At 39.0% G+C, this 23,360-nt stretch overlaps 1 protein-coding gene across 2 annotated transcripts; it reads right to left on the bottom strand.

Annotated features, from left to right (window-relative positions):
- Positions 1-6,481: 6,481 nt before the first annotated feature.
- On the bottom strand, positions 6,482-23,290 carry crebrf (creb3 regulatory factor). Of its 2 annotated transcripts, none has more exons than XM_058416254.1 (9): positions 23,132-23,290; positions 16,287-16,471; positions 15,917-16,042; positions 14,620-15,829; positions 14,024-14,218; positions 13,069-13,258; positions 10,675-10,748; positions 10,422-10,544; positions 6,482-9,875 (listed from the first exon to the last, which is right to left on the bottom strand). In XM_058416254.1, the coding sequence occupies exons 2-9, from the start codon at positions 16,293-16,295 to the stop codon at positions 9,757-9,759; spliced, it is 2,046 nt and encodes a 681-aa protein (XP_058272237.1). In that variant the 5' UTR covers positions 16,296-16,471; positions 23,132-23,290; the 3' UTR covers positions 6,482-9,756. The 2 variants fall into 2 exon arrangements, with proteins under 2 accessions (XP_058272237.1, XP_058272239.1); XM_058416256.1 differs by lacking the exon at positions 23,132-23,290 and adding an exon at positions 16,631-21,977.
- Positions 23,291-23,360: the final 70 nt, after the last annotated feature.

Here is a 23,360-nt window from a genome sequence, read left to right as displayed (position 1 = left end):
GCTCATCTGCATGCTCATCGTCCTCATCAGGGTCTCGACCTGACTGCAGTTCGTCGTCGTAAACGACTTGGGTGGGCAAATCCTCACATTCGATGGCGTCTAGCACTTTGGAGAGGTGTTCTCCTCACGGATGAATCCTGGGTTTTCACTGTACAGGGCAGATGGCAGACAGCGTGTATGGCGTTGTGTGGGTGAGCGGTTTGCTGATGTCAACGTTGTGGATCGAGTGGCCCATGGTGGCGGTGGGGTTATGGTATGGGCAGGCGTATGTTATGGACAACGAACACAGGTGCATTTTAATGATGGCATTTTGAATGCACAGAGATACCGTGATGAGATCCTGAGGCCCATTGTTGTGCCATTCATCCACGACCATCACTTCATGTTACAGCATGATAATGCACGGCCCCATGTTGCAAGGATCTGTACACAATTCCTGGAAGCTGAAAACATCCCAGTTCTTGCATGGCCAGCATACTCACCGGACGTCACCCATTGAGCATGCTTGGGATGCTCTGGATCGGCATATACGACAGCGTGTTCCAGTTCCTGCCAATATCCAGCAACTTTGCACAGCCATTGAAGAGGAGTGGACGAACATTCCACAGACCACAATCAACAACCTGATCAACTCTATGCGAAGATGTGTTGCACTGCGTGAGGCAAATGGTGGTCACACCAGATACTGACTAGTTTTCGGACCCCCCCAATATTTTAGAGTAGCCTTTTATTGTGGCCAGCCTAAGGCACACCTGTGCAATAATCATGCTGTCTAATCAGCATCTTGATATGCCACAACTGATATTGCAGCAGCTGTCTGGGTGGCTTGTCTCAGACAATCTTGGAGGTGAAGATGCTGGATGTGGAGGTCCTGGGCTGGTGTGGTTACACGTGGTCTGCGGTTGTGAGGCCGGTTGGATGTACTGCCAAATTCTCTGAAACGCCTTTGGAGATGGCTTATGGTAGAGAAATGAACATTCACTTCACGGGCAACAGCTCTGGTGGACATTCCTGCAGTCATCATGCCAATTGCACGCTCCCTCAAAACTTGGGACATCTGTGGCATTGTGCTGTGTGATAAAACTACTCATTTAAGAGTGGCCTTTTATTGTGGCCAGCCTAAGGCACACCTGTGCAATAATCATGCTGTCTAATCAGCATCTTGATATGCCATACCTGAGAGGTGGATGAATTATCTCGGCAAAGGAGAAGTGCTCACTAACACAGATTTAGACAGATTTGTGAACAATATTTGAGAGAAATAGGCCTTTTGTGTACATAGAAAAAGTCTTAGATCTTTGAGTTCAGCTCATGAACAATGGGGGCAAAAACAAAAGTGTTGCATTTATAATTTTGTTCACACAAATTCCTCTCTGGTTCAGTAACTTTCAACCAGGCATGCTCAGCAAGTTTTAAGCAGTTGGATAAAACCAAGAGGTGAAGAAAATCCAACAGAAAAATCTGATCTTTATTTAGAGTTAATCAGAATAATGGAATTGATGATTAATTTATGATAATTACTTTGAACATGAGATGTTCATTGTGAACATTGTGAACACAAACACATCCACAATTGTAGGGTGTGCACACTTACTTTCCCTGAATTGTTTTTCACTTAATTCTTGTACATTGTTATTTTCCATTGATTATGGAAAAAGTTCTGGCATGGTTTATATCGGATTCATTTATTCACTTCACAAAAATCTGCATGAACAGGGGTGTGTAGACTTTTTATACCCACTGTGTGTATGGAAAACATTTCTGTTGTTTTTATTCAGGCAAATTGTATGACTTATTCCAAGTAGTTGCAGTGTAGATATGATAGTCCCTTTGAGACAGTGCTGGTGCAGTGAGTCAAGTTCATAACTACTGATTCATTGTTTTACTGGAATTTAGGTTAAGAATTGCTGTGTCATGCTGACAATGATAATCAGGGGGTTAGTACACTATCCCGACACAAATATGGATTGAAGGTGGCTGAGAGAGAAAGGGGGGGGGTCGTTGAGGGGAACAGGGTCATAAGCTATAGAATTTAGGGAGTAAGAGGGGCTGTGGGTTGTCTGGACCATTTGGATAACAGGTTAGAAATAATTTGAAATAAAACCCCACCAACCAATTACTGCTGTATCTAATGTTTATTTGTGATATTAAAATCAATAATAGCATTAGACTATCATGGTTACAAGCAAAATTGTGGTACCAACACCAGGCTGATACAATGCAGAGACATAATTACGGATAATACAAAATGAGAAAGAAACAGAGGCACAAAAGCACAAGTAGACACATGTTCAAAATTTGTCACAACTGATTTTAAGCCTACTTCTGTACATTAACAATGCTCAAAAAACCAAGTTGTTTTCCAACCAGTTGTGCCTCTAAAAATGAAAGGAACAAAAAAACATGATAAAGGAAAAAAAAAAATCCAGCACAACACTGAAACATAAATAGAACAACTGTTAAGATATTGTATTTCAACAGGCATATATGTGAACTACAAATATAGACATTGCTAATAGGATCAAGTAACTGTTAGTTTCAGTAGGATACACTGCAGAATTCTGCTTTAGAATCACCAAGAGATCTAGAACAGAGCACTTAGCAATGAAATACAGCCTTCCTACTGTGACAAAAAGAGATTTTACACTTGGGGAGTTCACACACAGTACTAGCTACTTAAAGATCCCATGCTAATTTATCTAGTAAAATACCATACAACACCAGAAGCATTACATCAAGGTCATGAATTGTGATTTTTTTTTCCAAATGGGTGACAATTCCTTCAATTGAAAATTGAACGTTGTATGGATTTCAAAACAAGCAAACCCTTGGTGTTTTTGTTACTTTTTTTTTTTATCTCTTCAAACCACACGCCGAAGGTCAATAATTAGCAAGAACAATAGAAATTTGGCAAAGTTTGGAAGGAGATGTAAATCATTGCAGTGTGATGTGTGAGTGTGGTGCTCAGAAAAAACATAGGGGTTTATTATCAGGTTGTGTGGTTGTCTTCTGAACGTGTTCAGGACGAAGTCGAGAAAACTGGGGCCAACAGTCCAGGTGACCCTACTAGCGCTCCGATGTCCTCCTTAAAGTAAAAAAAAAACAAAACAAACAAACAAAAAGAGCTACCACCGCTACATTTACACACCCCTTCTCCCACCCGACCGCAGGTTCTGTCCATGCCCATCACAGTCATCCTTTAACGAGGACGAGGCCTTGGCACGGGTGTTTACAGTGGCTCCAGCTGATGTCAAATTGACCACTGTCCAGCACAGTTTCTTGCAAGGGGGGAAGAAAAAAGTCAGTGAGCCTGACAACAGATGTTAAGTCACAGCTCTCATGCCACTGAGGGTGTTCAAGTATGTATTTTCAAAATTCAGCACCAATGGGCGGCGAGACGGGACTCCTACCCAATGTCCATGTTTTGTTTTGCACAAATGAAGAGCTTCCCTACCTCCAAAAGCATGGAGGGAAGCCATGCGGCTATGGCGAGAAAACTCTGCACTTCTCAATGGAGGCGGTCAGGTACAGGGAAAACAAGCTGTAGGCAAATTGCACAAGTGGAACATCAACTGCTTAACTAACATGAGCAAAAACAATACGGTCTTCTGCTTCCTGCCCTCTTATCCACTGCTACAGGATCTTTTGTCAAACAATGCACGTCTACTTGTGTCGTTGATTTGTATTTGGAAAACTGGGATTTCTGTTTGTTTGAGAGTAAACTGGTGAAGGCCATTTCTTTCAGTAAATGAAGAACGCTGTTCCCAGTAAAGTCACACATGTAAATTAGAGGAACAGTAGAACCAGAAGAATCAAGAGGCACAGTAATCTTGAATGTTGGTGAGGGGACACAATGCTTACAAGGTCTGACACGGTCTTTCCCAGGCTGATCCACCAGCTCCTCTGAGGGCCCTATGGAAGTCTTTAACCCATTACAGGTTTGCTAAATGTATTTCAGCAAAACCTTCTTATGTTTCATTCTGGAATTATGGGGGAAAAAATTGTATTTTCAACCAGATATTGTTAGCAGGCTGAAAAAAAGAAAAGTACAGACACATGATGGCAAGTAAATTGTAAAGATCACAGAAAAAAAAGGTAAAAACAGTTCAGACTTGTGCAATCACCTATTGATTTGAAAAACAAAAAAACAAAACAAAAAAACAAAAACAAACAAACAAACAAAAAAAAGAATTAAAACATGTATATTATCAATATTAACAAACAAATCTACATCATGACTTCAGCACTCTTTGGATAGTCACTTAACCAGAATGTTCCACAAGTCAAAATGAACAAGCTTAACATATTGAATTGACTTCACCGAAGGAAGACTACATTCATCTTTACATGAAAACTGTCTGAGGCAAAGCAGCAACAGCTCTCATTCTGCAGAAAGCTCGACACAATAAAAAGGAAAAAAAATATATCTTGATTTAGTTCTTGGCATAATGGGCTGAAGTCTTGTTTCCTTAGAAAACATCATTAAATCAAGTTTGGATATTTCATTTGTGTGAAATAAGGCACCTGATTCTGCAGGCATCATTTAAAAAAATCATTTTGTAATTTGTAGTTAAACCAAGGGCAACAAGGGTCTTTTCAGCTCGAACTATCCGTAATCACGTCAACAGCTGAAAAGCCACTAAATTGTGTCAAAGTCTGTGAGGTATCTATAATACACCCCCTTGTGCTCATCATTTAAGGTCAGTGACTTGATCAGTGTGTATGTTTTCTACTTATAACATCATTAACATAGGCTCACTGGATGGTCGGTTACTCTGTACTGTATGTAAGTGGGTTAAGTCAGCATGCAAAATGTCCATACTTCGTCATCATGCTCAAATAACAATCCAATGTTTGTGGAACGGTACAACAAAAAGCCTCAAAAGAATTATTACAAGCAAAAATAAGCTTGAGGAATGCCATTCTACAGCACCTCTGAAACAACGGTGTCGAAGCATCAGTCTCGTCTAATCTTACACACCTTCTGTGAAACAATTTTTAGTAACAAAATAAAAGCAAAAGGTAAAGGTCCATTACATGAGAAACAAACAACAGACAAAACAACATAACAGACAACCATCCAACAGGTTAAATACACTAGAATGGGCATGTTTATTTAGCATCAGTAAGACACACTGCCTCTCAGAAAATGTCAAATTCTCTAAACCATTAGTTATGGCCACCATAAGGAACAACTTTGAGACTTAACCTGAACAATATTAGTTACAATTGCTTAGTAAAAACAAACAAACAAATAAACAAACAAACAAAAAAAGAGCAAACAATTGTTTACTGGGAAAGCCAAAGCAATGTCCCATTTTACTACAAAGACATACAAAATGCACCACTTAGAGCAATGTCTCTCACATGCTCAGGACACATATTTACAAAAAAAAAACTAGGCATGCCAAAATTATACAAATGAAAAAGGAAACACACTAAATGCAAACAGCTCTGTTTTCAAATGTGTACTGTAGCCATTTTGGAAAATTATGTAAGAAACGTTTCAGTAACTCTACTGGGATCCAACTGGCCATTACTTGTACAAATACAGTGGCAAGTACTTAACAGACAATAATAATAATAATAATAATAATAATAATAATAATATTTTAGTTAGGAGTGGGCTCACACATACATCAAACAGAACAAGGAATGGTTACTGATTTTCTGTACAATTTTACAAAATGATTAAGCAGCTTCAACCCAAACATTCATATCATTTTTATATAGTGCAGACAACAGATACAAGCACAATTTGGATTCAATAGCTAGCTTACTTGCTTTAAGATTGCAATCTGGCAATAATAAAGTTGAAATGGTAATTGAGACTCGGGATAAAACAAATACATCAAATAAACAAACCAGAAATTTGCTGGTTGGATCATTAATTTGATCTTGAAAAAGCAGTATCAGGTGGTAGTATGAAGCAAATACGAACACATGCAAAATAAATGTTATGCACTCTACTAAGCAATGGGTATTTTAAATATATTCCAGCTTAAGATAAATGTGTATAAGAAAATAATGTACACGTTTTGAAGATAGATCAGAAATATTTGAGATTTTCATTTAGATTAACCAGATTTGCAGCAGAGGCCCTTTATGAACTCTAAACTATATGTAAATTTCACATGATACAATAGCTCTTTTAATGCTTAAATTTAAAAACCAAAAAACAGAAAGAAAAACAAAATTACTGGCTTTGAATAACAACCATTTCCTCGACTGTTCGAATGCCACAGAGTCTCCGGGTTAAACATTTAAACTCACAATGTCATATCAAAACACGAGAACCTGAAATTTACAAAAAAAAAAACAAAAAAAACAAAAACAAACAAACAACAGAAAAAAAACAAAAAAAAAAAAAACAAGAGTCAACAAGACAAAACACAGATACTTTCCCACTACAGCAGGCCACTGACTTAAAAAACGCACCTCCATCTTAAATCCCCATGCTCATTGTCACTTGCCAAGTGTTTTTTTTTTTTTGTTTGTTTGTTTTTTTTAATTACAAATTGGTCATAACTACGGAGAGCCAACGCCAGGCTAAGAAGCTTTAGTTCAAGATGGCACGACGAAGGCCAGGATAAGTTGTCATAGCAACAAAGCTTTTAGAGCCTTGCCTTTTATCAAGAATGGATGGGTGTTTGGAAAGGCAAAAAGGATGTAGTCTGATTAATTCCCTACGGCAAGGAGATTTGCCTTACAGTACAGCGATATAGTTTTTTTTTTTTTCTTTTTTCTCTGAGCCACTAATAAGAAGCCTGCGCTTCCTCAAACACCTCAGATTTCCCCCATTAAGTACAAATTACTTTAAAAAATTATTGATAGCAATATTCACCTCTGGCAATGTTCAGAGAGAACATGTCAATACTGTACATCAACCTGAAGAAGAACACAAAGCAGAATTTGCACTTTTTCCATAGGAAATGTCTACTAAAGGCAAATGGAGTTTGTGACACTTGACTTGTCGTCACTCAGGGGCCTGTCCTCTCAAGACTTTACTGTCAACCTGTCCTGGTAAAAGGATGGTAAAAGTCAAGTACTCACTGCAGCATTCAAACAAGGCCTGTTTAGCAGCAGATGGAAGGAAAAGAATGCTTTTTTTTCCTCTTTTTTTTTTCTTTCTTTTTGTCTAGACAAAGTGCTTTAGTTATCTTACATGTAATATAGGTATGTTTGTATATACACAAGATAAATATAGAAGATATATCTCATTTCTATGTATAAAGAGAACACTGCAAATTACAATAGCTTCTAACATGAACGGTACTACAACAAAATCTATTACACTTCCAAAAAAAAAGAAAAAAAAGAGAACATCTATGAGCTTCTAATGATCTATGCAAATCTTTAGCTTAAATATAATAGGGGTTGTAGAGGAAAATATTTTCCCTTCTTTAATTCAATCAAAAAAATAAGAGCTCCAAAAACACCCAAAGACAAACCATGACTATCCATCAAGCTTTTTTTTCCAGATAACATGCAGTTCTGCATTGGGAAGTGCAGTAGCTTTTCACACTGGACAAGTATAAAGGTGCAGCAGCTAGCCATCATGGTGCAACTATAAAGCTCTCTCTCAGAATGCTTTCCTGCCTCAAAGTATAAGCAGTCTTAATTTGGACAAGGAAGAGCCTATGACTGGGTCCAGATTTGAAATCCTTTGAAAGTATGACATGCTGATGATAAATTCATCAAAGCCTTTCTCCAAAACGGTTTATAGATATGTTCATAGAACATTAAACAGCAAAAAAAAAAAAAAAAATTTAAAAAAAAATAAAGGAAAATGTTACAAAAATACAGAGAATAAGTCTTTTTTTTAAGATAATTTCCAGATTACTCACTAAATATAAAGCTATAGAAATATGTCGTGCTTATTAACATATCCATTGAAAAGGTACCATTTTATCGATACATATACAAGTGTGTGTATGCATGATATACTGACTATACACATGACATACTCAAGATCATTTTTTTGTTGTATGCTTATTCTTCTCCATAAATTTAAAGGATATTAATAAAAGTGAACATTTTGGTTCTCTGATAACGTCATACATACGCAATTACAAAAAGCATCAGTTCTACAGTTTTAAAAGCATTAATGGACAAAAGTGTAATGGTGGGAAACTGAACTGCTTGATTTTAGTACAAACGTTTCCAAAGCAACACTTCAACTTGAGAGCTGAAGAACAGCACAAGAGCTCTAGGAGGATGCGAATGAATGCTTCTTTCTGTAGATAATTGGACCCAAGCAAATTTCACAGTTCGTTGAAAATCCCTGACCCTACAACTTTTTTTTTTTCCTACATTCAATACGGTGTCAGGTTAGCTGTGCAAAACCTTACTTAAACTGGCTAGTTGCCAATTTACGTTGCATGTGTCTTTGGTACAAAAACAAAACAATCAGAATATAGTGTGCAAATCTCTTTTTCGTATTTATAATATGAATAGTTGTCTTAAAATAACCCCCCACAACACATACACACGCACAAGCACACACATCCATTCTTCACTTAAATGAAGTACCAAAATAGAGAGAGGAAAGAAATATTTTTCAGAGCCATCTTATTTTACCTAGCACAGACTCTGTGGCATAAATCAATATTTTTCCATGTTCCTACGTTCATTCAGAGTATCTTTATCAAGCTTAAATACATAACAAACCCACAGGTTTGACTTGCCTCACTGCTCTCCTTCTCCTTGAAACATGGTCCACTTGCTTTCAAGTGAGATTCGTTATCCCCTCAACATCTACAAGGCACAATGAATCTTACTTTTAATAAGTACAAATATGAACAAGACTGAGTCAGGGAATCAACTTCTGAGCCCCTTCGATGCAACTTCGGAAAACGTCCAGGGTCATCTGATGTGAGGGCACTTTGATCAAAGTGGGTGGAGTCACCAGTACAAAATAATAGTCCTTCCCAGTTAAGGAAGGAGATTTAAATGGACCATCTGCTCCAGTCAGTCAATAATCTCTCTCTATTCACCCTGAGACCCCCAAGACAAAAGGAACAGAACATTCAAGCCCAGTCCTATCCTAATTGTCGTGCTGTATCCCTGTCCTAAATTTATATGCCTACTGTCAATTTTTGAGTTGGTTTCCAATAAAGGTAGATGATTAACATGTTTCTGTGTTTGCATTGGCTATTTCAGAATTGGCATATAAGGGTGTAACTTGTTTAATCCTAACAAATTCCCCCTCCACCAGATTAAGAAAGCAGAGGTTTAGTTAAATGTTGAAACTTTTACATAACCACATATGACATTTAGCTATATCTCTCTAAAATGTCTTTCTATCCACAAGGCTTAAATAATGATCGTAATGTATGCAGATTCGCAAAAGAAGACACCTCTGCTTTCTTAATCCAGTACAGGGGTATTTGCTGGACGCAAGTAAAAAATGGCTACAGCAGGAACAGGTTGCGTCTTCATCTTCAAAAGGACGATACATTCCGGGAGGTATCTCGTAAATTGGCTTTTGTATTTTGCAAAATGGTGGCTTGCAGATGGAGGTTTTTACCAGCCACATGCACACGTGGTAAGGAAACAGACTACTGAGTGCAGAGATTTCTGTAGGTGCGTGGAAGGTGAATATATACATACGTATGCACAGACGGACAGGTGTTCGTATGCATGTATCCACATTAAGCATTTTGAGCATCTCCGGTTGACATGGGCATGCAGAGTGTAGAGACAGGAATGGCGCGGATGGCTTTGAGTGTGCTTCCGAATACTATCTGGATGCTTCTACACTTTCAGCGTAGGTACACGCAGTCCCACTAGACCTCCAGTGGGGTCACCCTTGCCTGTATTCTCAAGGATCTGGTTCACAAAATCTGAAGTCTGGCCAGCTACTGGTGATTGCACTGCATAAGGGGAAAGAAAGAAAATAGAATTGAAAGCTAGCCAAAAATCAGATCTTTCAGCTCTCAAATGTGAAATATATTTCACATATTATGCATATTATAGGCATATTATTTTAACACAAGGAACAACAACTATGTGTTTGCACTAGTGGTTATAACGTTGTAAAAGGGTCTACCAGAGAGTCAGTGCTCTCTTATATTCCTATAATCAAATGTTCAGCTAGATTGTATTTGGCCTCATTAAAAACACTGACTTTATCAATGTATGTGTATTATTCATCTCAGTGTATATGTGACCTCAAATAATCTGGATTGAGTACTACTAGATGTGCTGAATAAGCATGCACATCTTCAGGTGATGTGCAAAGGCTGTCTGTAGAATAAAGAAGGACTGATTCCACAAGACCCTGTTAGTCCATTACATAGAAATATATTTTATACATCACAATCCTACAGAGACACACATATCAAATACAAAAAAACTCTGTAGAAACTGTAACTGAACTATGAATACAGTATATACTTATTTCAGAGACAATTTCTTACCTAGTGTCTCCTCTATGAGCTTGTCCAGCTTCTCTGCCATACTTGTCCCGTTGTTATTTGAGCTATCTTGAACTCGGTTCACAATCTCCTCTTTGATTGTATTAATCACAAACAGCAATCGATCTGCAGATAGAAAAGCATAGATAATATAAACACAACATGGGTAACGATAGCCATTAAAAGAGACAAGAACAAATGTATGACGGAAGCTTTTCGCTCAGGTAAGTCTTTTGTGACTTTCAAACAGCCATACCATATTCAGTGCCAAGACCCCACAGCTTGACCTTGTTGGCTTCATACTGAGCTTTTTTCTTCAATCTGCAGGCCCTGGAAGAACAGAACAATGCACATGTATATTTGAGAGATGAGATCAGCAATTTTGAACATGATGCTATTTCAAATAGCAGTATTCCACTATACCAGTACGAGGAAATGCTATAATGCAGCATTCACTCATCTTGTCCAAACTGCTGTATGTAGCTGGTCATTGGTTAGCATTTCTGTCTTTAGTTTCTACATTTGTGTAATATAATGTTGGGACGGACCAAAAGAGAATGGCAAAACACCAGCGCTGTTTTTTTTCAGAACCAAAAATACTGTTAGATACTGTTAAACAGGGAGGCGAAAAAAAACACGCCATGTTCCCCCACACACTGCGTGTTAGCCTTTGTTCTGATCGCCAGCTCACAATGAAATGACTTAAACTTTGTCACATCTTAACCAATGTAATGCAACTTTTTCAATGTTACACAGAAAGGGCCAGTGTGGATATATGTTTTCAGTCAAGCCAACCAAGCCACACCTAGTATTTTGAAAGGCAAGAACAACTAATTAAACAGGTGGAATCATATTTGGCTTATGCTTGATTGGAATGAAAACCTGTATCCACACTGGCCCTCTGCAGAGGAGACTGGACACCCCTGGTGTAAGCTAATTTATGCTTGCTTTTAGACCCTATAACTTTTGTTGCACCCTAAACTTTAACTGTTATTTATGTAAAGTCCATAACCCGAAGTCAGATGTCTATTGTCCTTAAAGTTGGACAATGTGAGCTGGACACATTTGAGCTGGAAATACAACCACAAATTGCGTGCAAATTCAGATCCAACACACCTGAATTACTATTTAAAACTGTTCAGGGCGACCTACAGAAGGAACATCATGATATAGAGGATATTTTTCCCTCTGATGACTTAATAATAACGTTTTTTTTTCCCCCCACTGTTAACAAAAATCTTATACTGCACGATTTAGTTTATGATTTACTAAATTGCAAATTGAATAAAGGCTGAAGTGGGAAAATAGTCCTCCAGGTGCAAAAGACAATTTAATCTTCAATATGTTTTTTGTACCTGTACCGAGTTTGTGCTTTGGCTATAAGTTGGGTCACTCATAATGTTTTTTTTCTTTTCCATTATAATATATCCTGCTGATATTGCATGCAGGAAAAGAAGACTCCTATATTATTATTATTGGAAGGTCATGTGCATTATTGTCAATGACCTTCTTCAAACTGAAGCTGAATTACTAAGATTCTTTAATGCTGTATTACTAAGATTCATTAACAATTTTCTGTAGTTTCTGTAAGATCACAAAGCTCACTGAGGCTTACTGGTTTATAGCCAGCATTAGCTATAAGCAAGTTATGGTCGATGCCATAAAACCATTTTAAAGTAGGGTCAAACATTAATTGCAAAAAAGGAGTTCACACAAGCTGTTGTGCAGATGAGTGTAGAGTGAAGTGATATATTCATCAAGTCCGACATGAGTTTAGCTCAATTCAATTCAAAGCATTCAACTACGATTTTCTACCCAAAAATACTGAAATGCTGAGCAGCATTTGGATGATAAAAACAGGTTAAATACCCAACAATTCCAATAAGTTATCTAAATCATTGGTAAGATGGGTTTACAGCTTACTGCAATACTGGATACTGTTTAATACATCATACCTTATATTTAACTTAAACTAACTAAATTGTCATAATGTTCCTATTTGATAGTACATTTGAAATGAGCAAGATTACTATATTTTTAAGTACTGTTAAGTTTGTCTATGTTTATAATGAAGCAAAGTATAAATGAGTTTCAACTAATCTGATCTAAGCAGACCTGCATTTCTCCTTGGGTTTGCATTGGTTTCTAAGTAACTTGATCCGTTTCCATGTAGAGGTCGCTTTGACATATCACAGCTGCTAACAACAGCAGCTAATGTGGCACATACTGTTTTCTTGTATGCATTGACCTATATTTATGCCTCTCACTCCAGAGAAGATGAGGAACAAGCTGCAAGCAAATGTATTTCTCAAATATTTTAGCTGAAGACAATGTTTCAAACCCACAGATTTCTGAATCATTATGAAACTGTCTAAAGGTGTTTGAAGTTGGAAAGGAAATGATCGTTTTCATCACCAATTCCACAGAAATCCACTCTGTCCCAGGTGTCCGGGTTATTTTCGTTCTGGTTACTTATACTCCCATAAGAAAGAGCAACATAATCATAAGATGGTGAAACTTTGTGCTAGTAGAGCTTTTTCCAAACAATCTCCTGTTCAGGTTTGTTGGAACATAATATTTCAAGTGATGAGAGAATAGTAGAGAGGAATGAACGCAGCTCCTGAAAGCAGTGGTGTGTAGAAAAGCTTACCTGGATGCCAGCTTGTTTTTCTCCTTTCGAGAGCGAGGGCGGGCAGTCAGGGGCAGCTCACTAACAGGGGTCAGATCACTAATCACCTTGTTAAGCTTGCGCAATTCATTCCCAATCTGAAGCAGCTTCCTCGGGTTGGGCGTGAGATCCTCTACGTCTGTTCGCCGGGATTTCTTTAGTGTGTATTTTCCTGAGAAAGAAAAACAGATGGCTATGTATACCATGTATCTAGATTGTCTGTGTCTGTATTAGTTTGTTAAAGTGGACGTGGCCTAAAACCAGAATGTTTGTTTAATTAAATGTAAATTCTCCCTCTGAGCCCTTGGAAATACTGAAAAACCAATAGGGCGAATGAAGTCATTGTTCATTCACAAAATATAATAAAATAACTAACTGTCTCACTGCTATAATGAGTAGAACTAACCATTGGAATATTCACCCTGACGTTCATTAGTAAATGAAATGCTGTAATCATTAGCAAATCACTGTGGTATAAGTGAGATAACTCACTCCAGACCATGCACTTTACAATGCACTTTTAGATAGTGGCATGCATGAATTCATTATCCCAGATCCCCATCCCTCTCCGTGTCAGGCTACTGGAGCAACCCATTGACTGAAAAAACCCACAAAATATTCTAATATGTAACTATATCTGTTTACAACCCTTTATCAAATAATGGATTTGTATGCAGTTACATCCCCAGTATGTAACTTTGATTCTACAACTGAGTGGAGCACCCTAGGGCACTTTCCTTTGAATTCCCAGAACTAATAGCTTTTCCTGTTTACTTTTTTCCTTGCCAAGTACTAACATTGTTACATTGTAGTTTTATATGTTAACGCTAACATGAAAAGAACTTGATCTTTTTTCCTTAATTGACCTTAATTTGGCACTTTCTTGATGAGGATTTAACAAATCCAGCTAGAAAGTGCAATTTCTCCCTCATCTCACCATGATGCAGGCCATTCTTTTGATACATATTGCTGGGAAGGGTGTCTCTGTCCCACTCTGAAGGTTTTAGCATCCGTTCTTGCTTAGATGGGGTGAGTTGCTCGCTGTATTCCCAAAAGTATCTGCGCTTGCCCCTCTTTCTGGAAATTCCGGCAGTCAAACCTTTTACGTCCTCTACCATGTCCGTGTCACATCCTATTCGAAAGAGAAGAGAATGCTCAGCTTGACAAAAAAATTTAAGATGCGAAACGCAGAACTGACAAAGGCAAGGCTTATTTGAAGACAGAGAGTAAAAGAAAACCACTCCCATCTCACTTAACAAGACACAACCTAGACATAGTTATTGTAATGTCTCATCAGTAAGAGTTCACATTAGGTCAAAGCTTATCGAACAGGAAAAACATGACCCAATTCTGAGCCTGCTAGGTAACTGCTTAGAAAAGTCATCATACAACATTTCGAGTTAAAAACTACACATCTAATCTGCAAACGTAATTAGCTCATTGTGGATAATTAGACCTATAATAATAAACCCACATAAGCAGTGAATGGCCGTCAAGACACTTGAATGAGTACATCCATATGCTGATCTGTACCTGGCTCGGAGAACGCATCGCTGATGTCATCATCTTTGTCTCCCTCATACTCATCATCTTCTTCTTCTTCCTCTTCCTCTTCATTTTCTGAAAGCTCATGCTCGCTGCCAAATCCTTCATCATGGTCTTCATCATCCAAGTCCACCCCCTCTGCCTCCTCCTCTTCCTCTTCCTCCTCGCCTTCTTCTTCTTCCTCATCTTCTTCTTCCTCTATGTCAGTGGGAGCTTTGCCTGCAAGCCTCACCCGGTTCAGGAATAGTGAGTAGTTGTGCTCCTCTTCTTTCTTCTTCTCAGCGGCAGCAGTAGCATCGGCTCCGAGAGCACTCACGGTGAGCAAGGTTTCACTGCTGCCAGCCACAGGGAAGTTATGCTTCATTGGCTTTCCTCTTGACAATCCTACCTCTGGAGTAGAGCCACACAGAGCTTCTCTTTTACAGATTTCCACTTTTTTCTCACAAACCAGTGGAATAAGAGAAGATGGAGTGTCAATAGTGGCTGTTTGGACATTACTGATCAAAGAAGCACTTGACTCGTGCTCCTTGATGAGAGGGGAGCTGGCAGACACACTGATCTGTGGAGCACAACTCTCTAGGAAGGGCTTGCGTGGTACGCTAATGCAAACCTTGGCCTTGCGTACATAATCTGTGTTCTCTGGCTGGGGAGATGCAACCCTGCTAGGCCCTTGCATCTGGGCTTTTGCCATAGTCTCAGTGCTTGAGGGTACTGGCCACGTGGCCTTCTGGGAACCTTCGGCATAATCCGGCAGTGTACTGTGATTGGAGGAAGTGCCTGTGACAAAAGTGGTGGTTCTGGCCATCTTCTTCCCTACCACTGGCGGAGGAAAAATAGTCTGCTTTTGACCTGCCAGTGAATCTGGAAGGTATAAAGTGTCTGACACTGGCTGAGAGTCCTCACTGTTGAGCTGGGCCAAGGTGGGTGTACGGCTTATGACTTCCTCATCTTGGTAAGGGCTGGAGAAATCATCCAGGCCCAAGAAGTCAACCTCCTTAGTGCCCCAGATGTCACAGCTGGTGAGGCGTGTGTACTTGGTCAAGTCTTCCCAATATGTGTCCCACTGTTCGAAGTTGGAGCTGTAAGCCAGGTCATTGTCTATTAGTTCTGGAAGATTTTCCATGCTGTCAAACTCCTTGCAGTCCTCAACTTCAAACACGTCTCTACCAGGGCTCTGGCGACAAGTCATATCTCTGTCCTGTAACAGGGACACAAGAATAACAAGAAATAACTAAACAAAATGTTCTAAGTGATTCAAAGCGAGACAAAACCTCTACACACTCACCAGTTCATAAATGAAGTCTGGGTCTGAGCTGTTGGCTAACAGGTCAGTGCTGGTCAGTGCCTGGTCAGCGAAAGTGTAGTTTTGAAAGGCATCCCCAAAGGGAGGATCCATTCCACTGACACTAGGCTGCATGACAAATGAAAACAGATACTGCTGAATTATCAATTCAGGGGTGAGAAAGTTTGATTCTGGTCTGTAATAAAACAGGCATTCTGAAAATAGGTTTGAAAGACATCAGCTTGTGATCACCCATTTGAAACATACAACAGATTATTCACATGTTGCTAAAACATAAAGGAAATGAAATATTCAAAATCATTAACCTATAACATTTCTGCATACAGCTGACACATTACATACTAAGCCATACCTGAGGCATTGCCGAGAACAGATTCCTGGTTCCTTGGCGGAAACTTTTCTGCCACCTCGCTTCCCACAATATCCTTGTTCTTGTGTCAGTCTCTGGCAGACAATTGATGTGACCAATAAGACGTTCTGCAATAACAATGCCTTAGCCACACATGCGAGTATGGCTGTGTTTTTCTCCTCTGTTTTCTGCAGATAAAGAAAATGTAAAAAGGTATTAACAAATGAAAATGGGTATCAGGTTGATCACAATGATCATTATCTGCATGTGTGATACACTTCAGTGTAACAGTGACACTGCCAGTTCACTGTTGTAAACATGTTGTGCATAAATAAAACGTCACTTACAAACTGCAATTCAGTGTACAAACAGTAGCTACAAGCGGCTGTCACAACCGGCTGTTTGCTGAAATTAGAACAAGCACTAGCAGCATCAACTGATAGACCTTTGTTCCTCGGTGCAGCACGACACAAACAGCAACAGGAGACAGAAAGAAATGGAATGACTTTGTGCAAGATAATGCATGTCTAGCCATGGTCAGAAAAAGTTACAGAGGCCCTCTGAAAAAGGTGATTCAGCTCCATAGAAGAAAAGCTAGCAGCCCTGAAGACAGTTCGGAAGAAGGCGAGAGAGCAAGAACAAGAGTGTCAAGCGCCGGGGCTATTTTTAAACAACCTCTGCAGCACCCTTTCACCACTGCCTACAGATAGTCATAAACAGAGGAACCCGAACAGCCTAACGCCCTTTGCATAACAAATCAAGTGAAATGTGCGTGAGAGTGCCAGGGCTGTACTGGCCAGCTGTGAGATGGAGCAACACAGCCTTCTTCGTGTGCTAGATGACATCATTTCCTCCTGGCATTGTGAAGTCAAACAAGTGTATTATCACCCTTCAGTTTTTGCAAACTGTAGAGCTTGTAACACAAACGATAGAAAATGACACAGAGGAAAGACAACAAAACACCATTTTCCCCTTTAGTGACTGACTGCCTTCTTATACTCTTTCAGCAGACAGGATGATTTGCATGCAAAACTTTCCATAAAACTTTACCTAGCTGTCACAATCCCAACTTTGACAGAGGAAATGTCAAACGTCAAATCTGGAATGGGGAAGAGACCAGGCACCCCCATCCAATGAATATATTCACCTGTTGTGTATACATGCTTATATAGCATGCAAGACAGCTCTCGGATATAGCTGAAAACAACATTGGTCTAAAAAGCTATCCTTTGCTATGATTTGAACGATCGGGGTTAGCAGATTGAGCCTAAGAAATCGTACAGTGTACAGTATTTTCAGTACAGTATTATTTTTTACAGTGTTACCATAAAACACTAAGCTGATTTAAACTGACACTTTTGTTTGATAATGTGCTACAACAAGCAGAATTCTGGTGAATTTTATACTTCAATCCTGATTAGATTTAAGGTGCCTCAATTTACTCTGGAGCAAAAGTTTACAGATCACAGGCAAGTGACACCAGCTTTTGAAATGATTGTGTTGCAAAGAATGACCGGGCTGGAAAAGGAAATGCTGAACAAAGAGAAAGAGAAACCTTGCAATTCTTTCTAGACAGTTTCAGCTTAGATCCATCCTGGAAAAAGCAGGACAATTGTGATTCTTTGCGCTGCTCTTTTCTAAAGCTAGCTAGCGGGTTTGAATAAACACAATCTTTCGTGCAACTCTAAACTAGGCTATGCGAGAGCTATATAATTTTTTATGAAAAAAAAATCACATTTATAAATAATATTTATATAATTATACATATTTTGCAATAGTTTATTCCGGTCCACTAATTTGACAGGTTGAGCAGCCTTCCCAGAGTTCCTGTATTTACTATAACCACACTGGGATGTGTGTTTTTACTTTGCTCTTCTGTGTTTACTATGTAAAATTCCACTTTAAAAACAATCACTACACTAGTGTTAGAACCAGCATCAGCAGACATGACATTTCTGTAACGTATCATTTGGCTTAAAATATGAAAATTGTCATTTGAAGATGAAAAGATAGAAGGCATGCAAATTTTACTGTAAGCTCCTTTAACAGAAATGTACACATCCTTGTTAGTTATCCGGCTAGCCGATAAGCTGGTAAATGAGTGTGGCTTTTTCTGGATCTATTTCCACTAGTGACAGAACATTTGGCCATGTTGTATCCAAAATATCATTTCCTAGATATTAACTTCTTGTTTATAGAACTGTTGTATAAACCTGTGGCACCCTGTTGTACCATGCCGATATTCAGTATAACTGCACTCCTGCTTGTGCGATACTGTTTAAATTATCTCTACAAGGCATTACACTGCCACAATAACCAGTGATGTTTACTGTGACTGTAGTATATTACCAGATTTTCTAAGCAGGAGCTCTGCAATTCACCATAACTAATTTGACATTTTGGGTTATTATATACCAAAAGAGCAGCCGTTTTCTCCCCAATAAACTGACACAGGTGTTTTGAGCTATGTTGTTAATATTATTTGGCACTTCCTGGAAGCTCCGCCCACTTCAGAAGCAATATCTCACGTCTGCGAGGTGCACTCGCATGGGAGCTCTGTCAAGGTAAATGGAGAATATCTGGAGCTTTTTCAATTGTGTGTTTGACTTACTCGAAAAGTATAATGTTAACATCATTTAATTATTTTTATTACATTATTATACTATTACATCTACTTAAAAAAAATAATGGTGGTGCTAATTAGAAAATTATTAAATAACCTGTTTAGGCTATGGGTTCTGGATGAGTTTATATTGAAAAGCTATATGGCTCAAGTCAAAACTAGGCCATGAATTTGGGGTGTGCCGTATTGCCTACATAATTACATCATATTTCTTTGATACAGCACTAGTGTTTGGTACACACTTTGATTACTCATCAACTAACCAGAAAAACATCCAACATTCAAAAGTACCTCCCTGAGATGACAGGGATGGAAAAAAACCCTTGAGAGCAATCTGGACACAAAACAGAAACCATCAAGAATGGGATTATAAATCACTAGATTCAGGGAAAATAGTGTGAATTAGAGTAAAGGAATAAGCACAAACAGTCTTTATGACTACAGCAGCAATGCAGCAGTCTATAGTATACAGGAGACATTGTACACTAAAGAAAAGGAATAATAAATAAATAAAGCTGCCATAATTACATACTTTCAGATAGACATACTAGGGATGCATCAATATTTCTCTATTTAACTCTATTTAAACTTGATAAGACAGTGTTTCAATACAACAAAAATTAGCAGTGCCTGAACATGTGCTTGTTGCTGAGAAAAGTGAGAGGGAAATGGCCAGAAGAGCTGACATGTTCATTTAAGAAATCACCCTTTACAACCATGATCAGAAAAGCATTTCAGAACACACAACTAGATAATTGTTGACGCAGATGGGCTACAAGAGCTGAAGACCACATCAGGGTCCACTCCTTTCAGCCTACAAGAGAAGGCGGTCTGTGTTTGTTTGCACTGGAATTGTCGTGCAATTCCTTTTGAATGAGAATGAAATTTCCCGGGTCCATACTTGTTAGAGAAGTAAAGTAACCTGCGCCTCTGATTGAGCTGATGGCAACAGCATTAATTTACAGCAGAACCTGTTTTTTGTCCCCAAAAATCTAAGTGACCAGCTTCATTTAGTCTGTACCCACAGTAATCTCAGGTTCCTGTTTTTGGCTGACATGGGTAGGCCCTGATTTGGTGTTCTGCTGCTGTAGTGCATTCACCTCAATATTTGTTGCTCTTCTGGAAATGCTGTTCTGCTCAGCCTGGTTGTAGAGAGTGCTTATTTGAGTTACTAATGCCTGTCAGCTTGAAGCAGTCTGGCCATCCTCATCTGACCTCTCTTGCCAACAACTGTTGTGTGTAGACTCTATACACTGTTGCATGTGGAAAATCCCAGGAAATCTTCAATTTCCGAAATAACCATCCCATCTGGCACCAACAACTATATCACAGTCAAACCCACTAATGTGAAGCTCTTGACCTGTATCTGCATTTTTTTCCTAAGCTGTAGCCACATGATTGGCTGAAAGGGCAACTGACAGGATAAATGCATGAATTTCCTGCAAAAGTGGCTGTATTTAAAAACGCTAAAATAAGTGACTGGTGTGACTATGTGACACTTTATTTTATTCTGCTGTTTATTCTGATGTGCTCTCAGATTCACAGAGCTCTCTGCAGAGAAAGCCCTCTGACTGTCAGCATTGTTATTCACCAAGTTAATAAGCCAGTGTACAGCAGACCTTAAAGATTTGGGGGAATTTTTCACTTCCTACTTGCTGCTTTCTGAGTTAATAAGCTGGTAGAAGTATGTTTATTTAATACTTCATGTAACTGAAACATTATAACCATTGTTATAGTAACTATTGTTACTTGTTATGAAGTCTACTAGATAGATTTTTCATATGAAGACATATTGAACTGAGACCCTTGTATGGAATAATATTATATGCATTACTTGATTGAAGCACTGGGACTATTAGCTTTAAACCAGTTAATAGTGCTTTGAATCTACAGGTTTATGAAAAGGGTTATGAAATATTGATTTATGAAATTAAAGGATCAACTGAAATGAAATCTGTAAAATCAGTCCTGGCTATGCTCAGAGCTCTACATCAAACACTTTTAGCATTCAAAAGAGTTCTAAAGAGTAAATAAAAATGCCCTTTTAAAAAATGTCCAACAGTGATCAGATCACCCACTCTGTGTCTCAGACATGTCTCTGCAGCAAACAGTCTGAGGCACGAATGGAAGAATCTTAAGAATGGGGATGTTATGATCAAATCAGTGTCCTTCTTCCTGAATGTACATACTCTCTGTGTAATGCAGCAGGTATCAAAAAGCAGTGCTTTAGTCATTACAATGTATTTCACTGCAAGTAGGTTTCATTTTCGCAGCTTGGACTGGACTACATTACATCAGAATTTGTCTGAGAGAAACCACAAATAAACTGCTGCAAGCCCTTTTTCAAGAGCTTTTCGGGGTTTCAGGATCAGTAGACGAACCTTAGCTGGCCATCAAACAAGTGTGTGTAGTAAGCAATTTGGACCAAATCAGAAAACAAGAACAACAACAAAGAACAAGTAAGAACAACACCAGGTAAAACTTCCAGTGCACTGTGGACCATGGGCTGTTCATGTAGGAGAGCTCTGATTCTTCAACCAATCTGAACTCTGTAGCCTTAGGTTTGTCAAATCTTTGTCACAAAGTAAGAGCTACTTTTTATAAGCAAATAATCCCGTGTGAAAACCAGCGTGGCTTCCTCGCTGCTGTTCCTCTTACAGCATGCTGCCACCCACGCAATGTTTACAGGAAGAAATGTTGACCTAAAAAACCTCAAACCCTGACACATCTATCTCTGCGAAATACAGCCATCAAACACTCGCATACGAGTGCTACACTACAGTATCTGGAGTTCCTGCTCCTTTAAATCCAGTCGAAGGTTCGCGTTTGACTCTGACCTGCTCCACAATGCTGAATTCATCATGGGCCCCTATCGAAAACAAACGTCAACCAAACCTCTAGCGCACTGCGCCAACGCCCACGCTTTCAAGCGCTCTCATTGGCTAGACGCGCCACTTCGGCCCGCCTCCCGCGCAAAGCTGAGCGGTCCGCGTGAACGTCAATCACACAATACCGTAAATATCCTTCACCTATAAAGTGTGGTTGAGAACGCCCGAGCAACAAACAACACTCAAGGCCTTCCCCGCGTTACGTAAATAAGTGAATTATACATATATACAATCCATATTATTATCTCCTACTTTATTATTAACACTCTACTGCCTAGTTATTTACATGTTAGTGGTAATAAACATCATTTTCCGTGACGGGGAAAAGAGCAGTCGTGCAACTGGATCGCAAAAAAACCCAAAATGAAATATAATTATCAATGCAAATTATTCCCTACCATGCAAACGATTTTTAATAAACAGTTGTATTAAATAATGGCAAAAAAGATAAAGAAGAGCAACTTTGTAAAGCCTCTGTGACTTGGCGTTGTACTATAGGGGGGCGTGTACCCAGACAAGTCTGCAATAGACTATTCATCCTCCTAATATTTCAGGATTTTGTTCCCCTTTTAAATATATACAAGAAAAAAAAGCGAGCAATCAACTATAAGTCAATCAATTTTACAATCCATAGACACAAACTGAGATGATGCTGATCGTCATTTTTTTGGCTATTCTGATCAACTTTTTCCACACTGCTTGGTTTTTCGAGTTGTTTATCTGAGATTCTATCTAGCCCTCTTACTTCTAACACGTTGATCGTGTTATTTATTCATTTTAGACTGAGATTCAAACGACTGATGGACAGGACTTCTTTAGGCAAAGCCTTCCACAGTTAAGCGTTTTCTTCATTCGTGAGGAAATTTTTAAAACTTTATGCTGAAACAGGGCACATGAGCATGCACAAAGCGCTTAAGCAGCCATCTGTCCCGCATTCAGCAACATTAACCTTGACAACACAGCAAAAACCTTCTAGAACAATTCAGCCACTATCATGAGAGTGATAGCAAACCAGCCATCCTCAGAGTTCACTCACAGCGCTGACTGCAAAAAAGGAACAAATTAGAGTAGTAACCAGATGCATCAAGCACTCAAAATTAGTCCAATCACCCGAATGCTGGAGTAGAGTGTAGTGTTTTAGTGCGGAACTAAAACTTGCTGTGCTGCTTTGATAACTATGGCCTCCGTCCCTCCCACTCTCAGTTAGCAGCAGCAGCTAGCTCTGCTTATCACAACTTAGCTTCCGAGCTAACAGCAGGAGACAATGTTTGTATTCATGTTTAACGAGTACTTCGACGGTGTCCGCGACTTAAACTGTTGATAACAGATTTACTCACCCGTATCAAGGCTTTACAGTTGTCAAAACAAGGCTTGACGCTTCGGTAGGAGTAATCTGTACGAGAACTTAAATGAAATTTCCTCACAAATCCACGCTGTCTTCTTTCTCTCGGGTTTGTTTTGTTTATCTTCTTCCTGACGGGTTCCTGGAAAGCGCGTGACTCCCTCACCACGTGCTCACGCCTCGACCAATCAGAGCACGCCTTCGGGATTGACTCAAAACTAGAC

This window comes from Hemibagrus wyckioides, linkage group LG18 (assembly GCF_019097595.1).
Source record: "Hemibagrus wyckioides isolate EC202008001 linkage group LG18, SWU_Hwy_1.0, whole genome shotgun sequence".
Lineage (NCBI taxonomy): Eukaryota > Metazoa > Chordata > Actinopteri > Siluriformes > Bagridae > Hemibagrus > Hemibagrus wyckioides.
The sequence above is the reverse complement of the archived record's forward strand: the minus strand, read 5'-3'. Positions and strand labels throughout refer to the sequence as shown.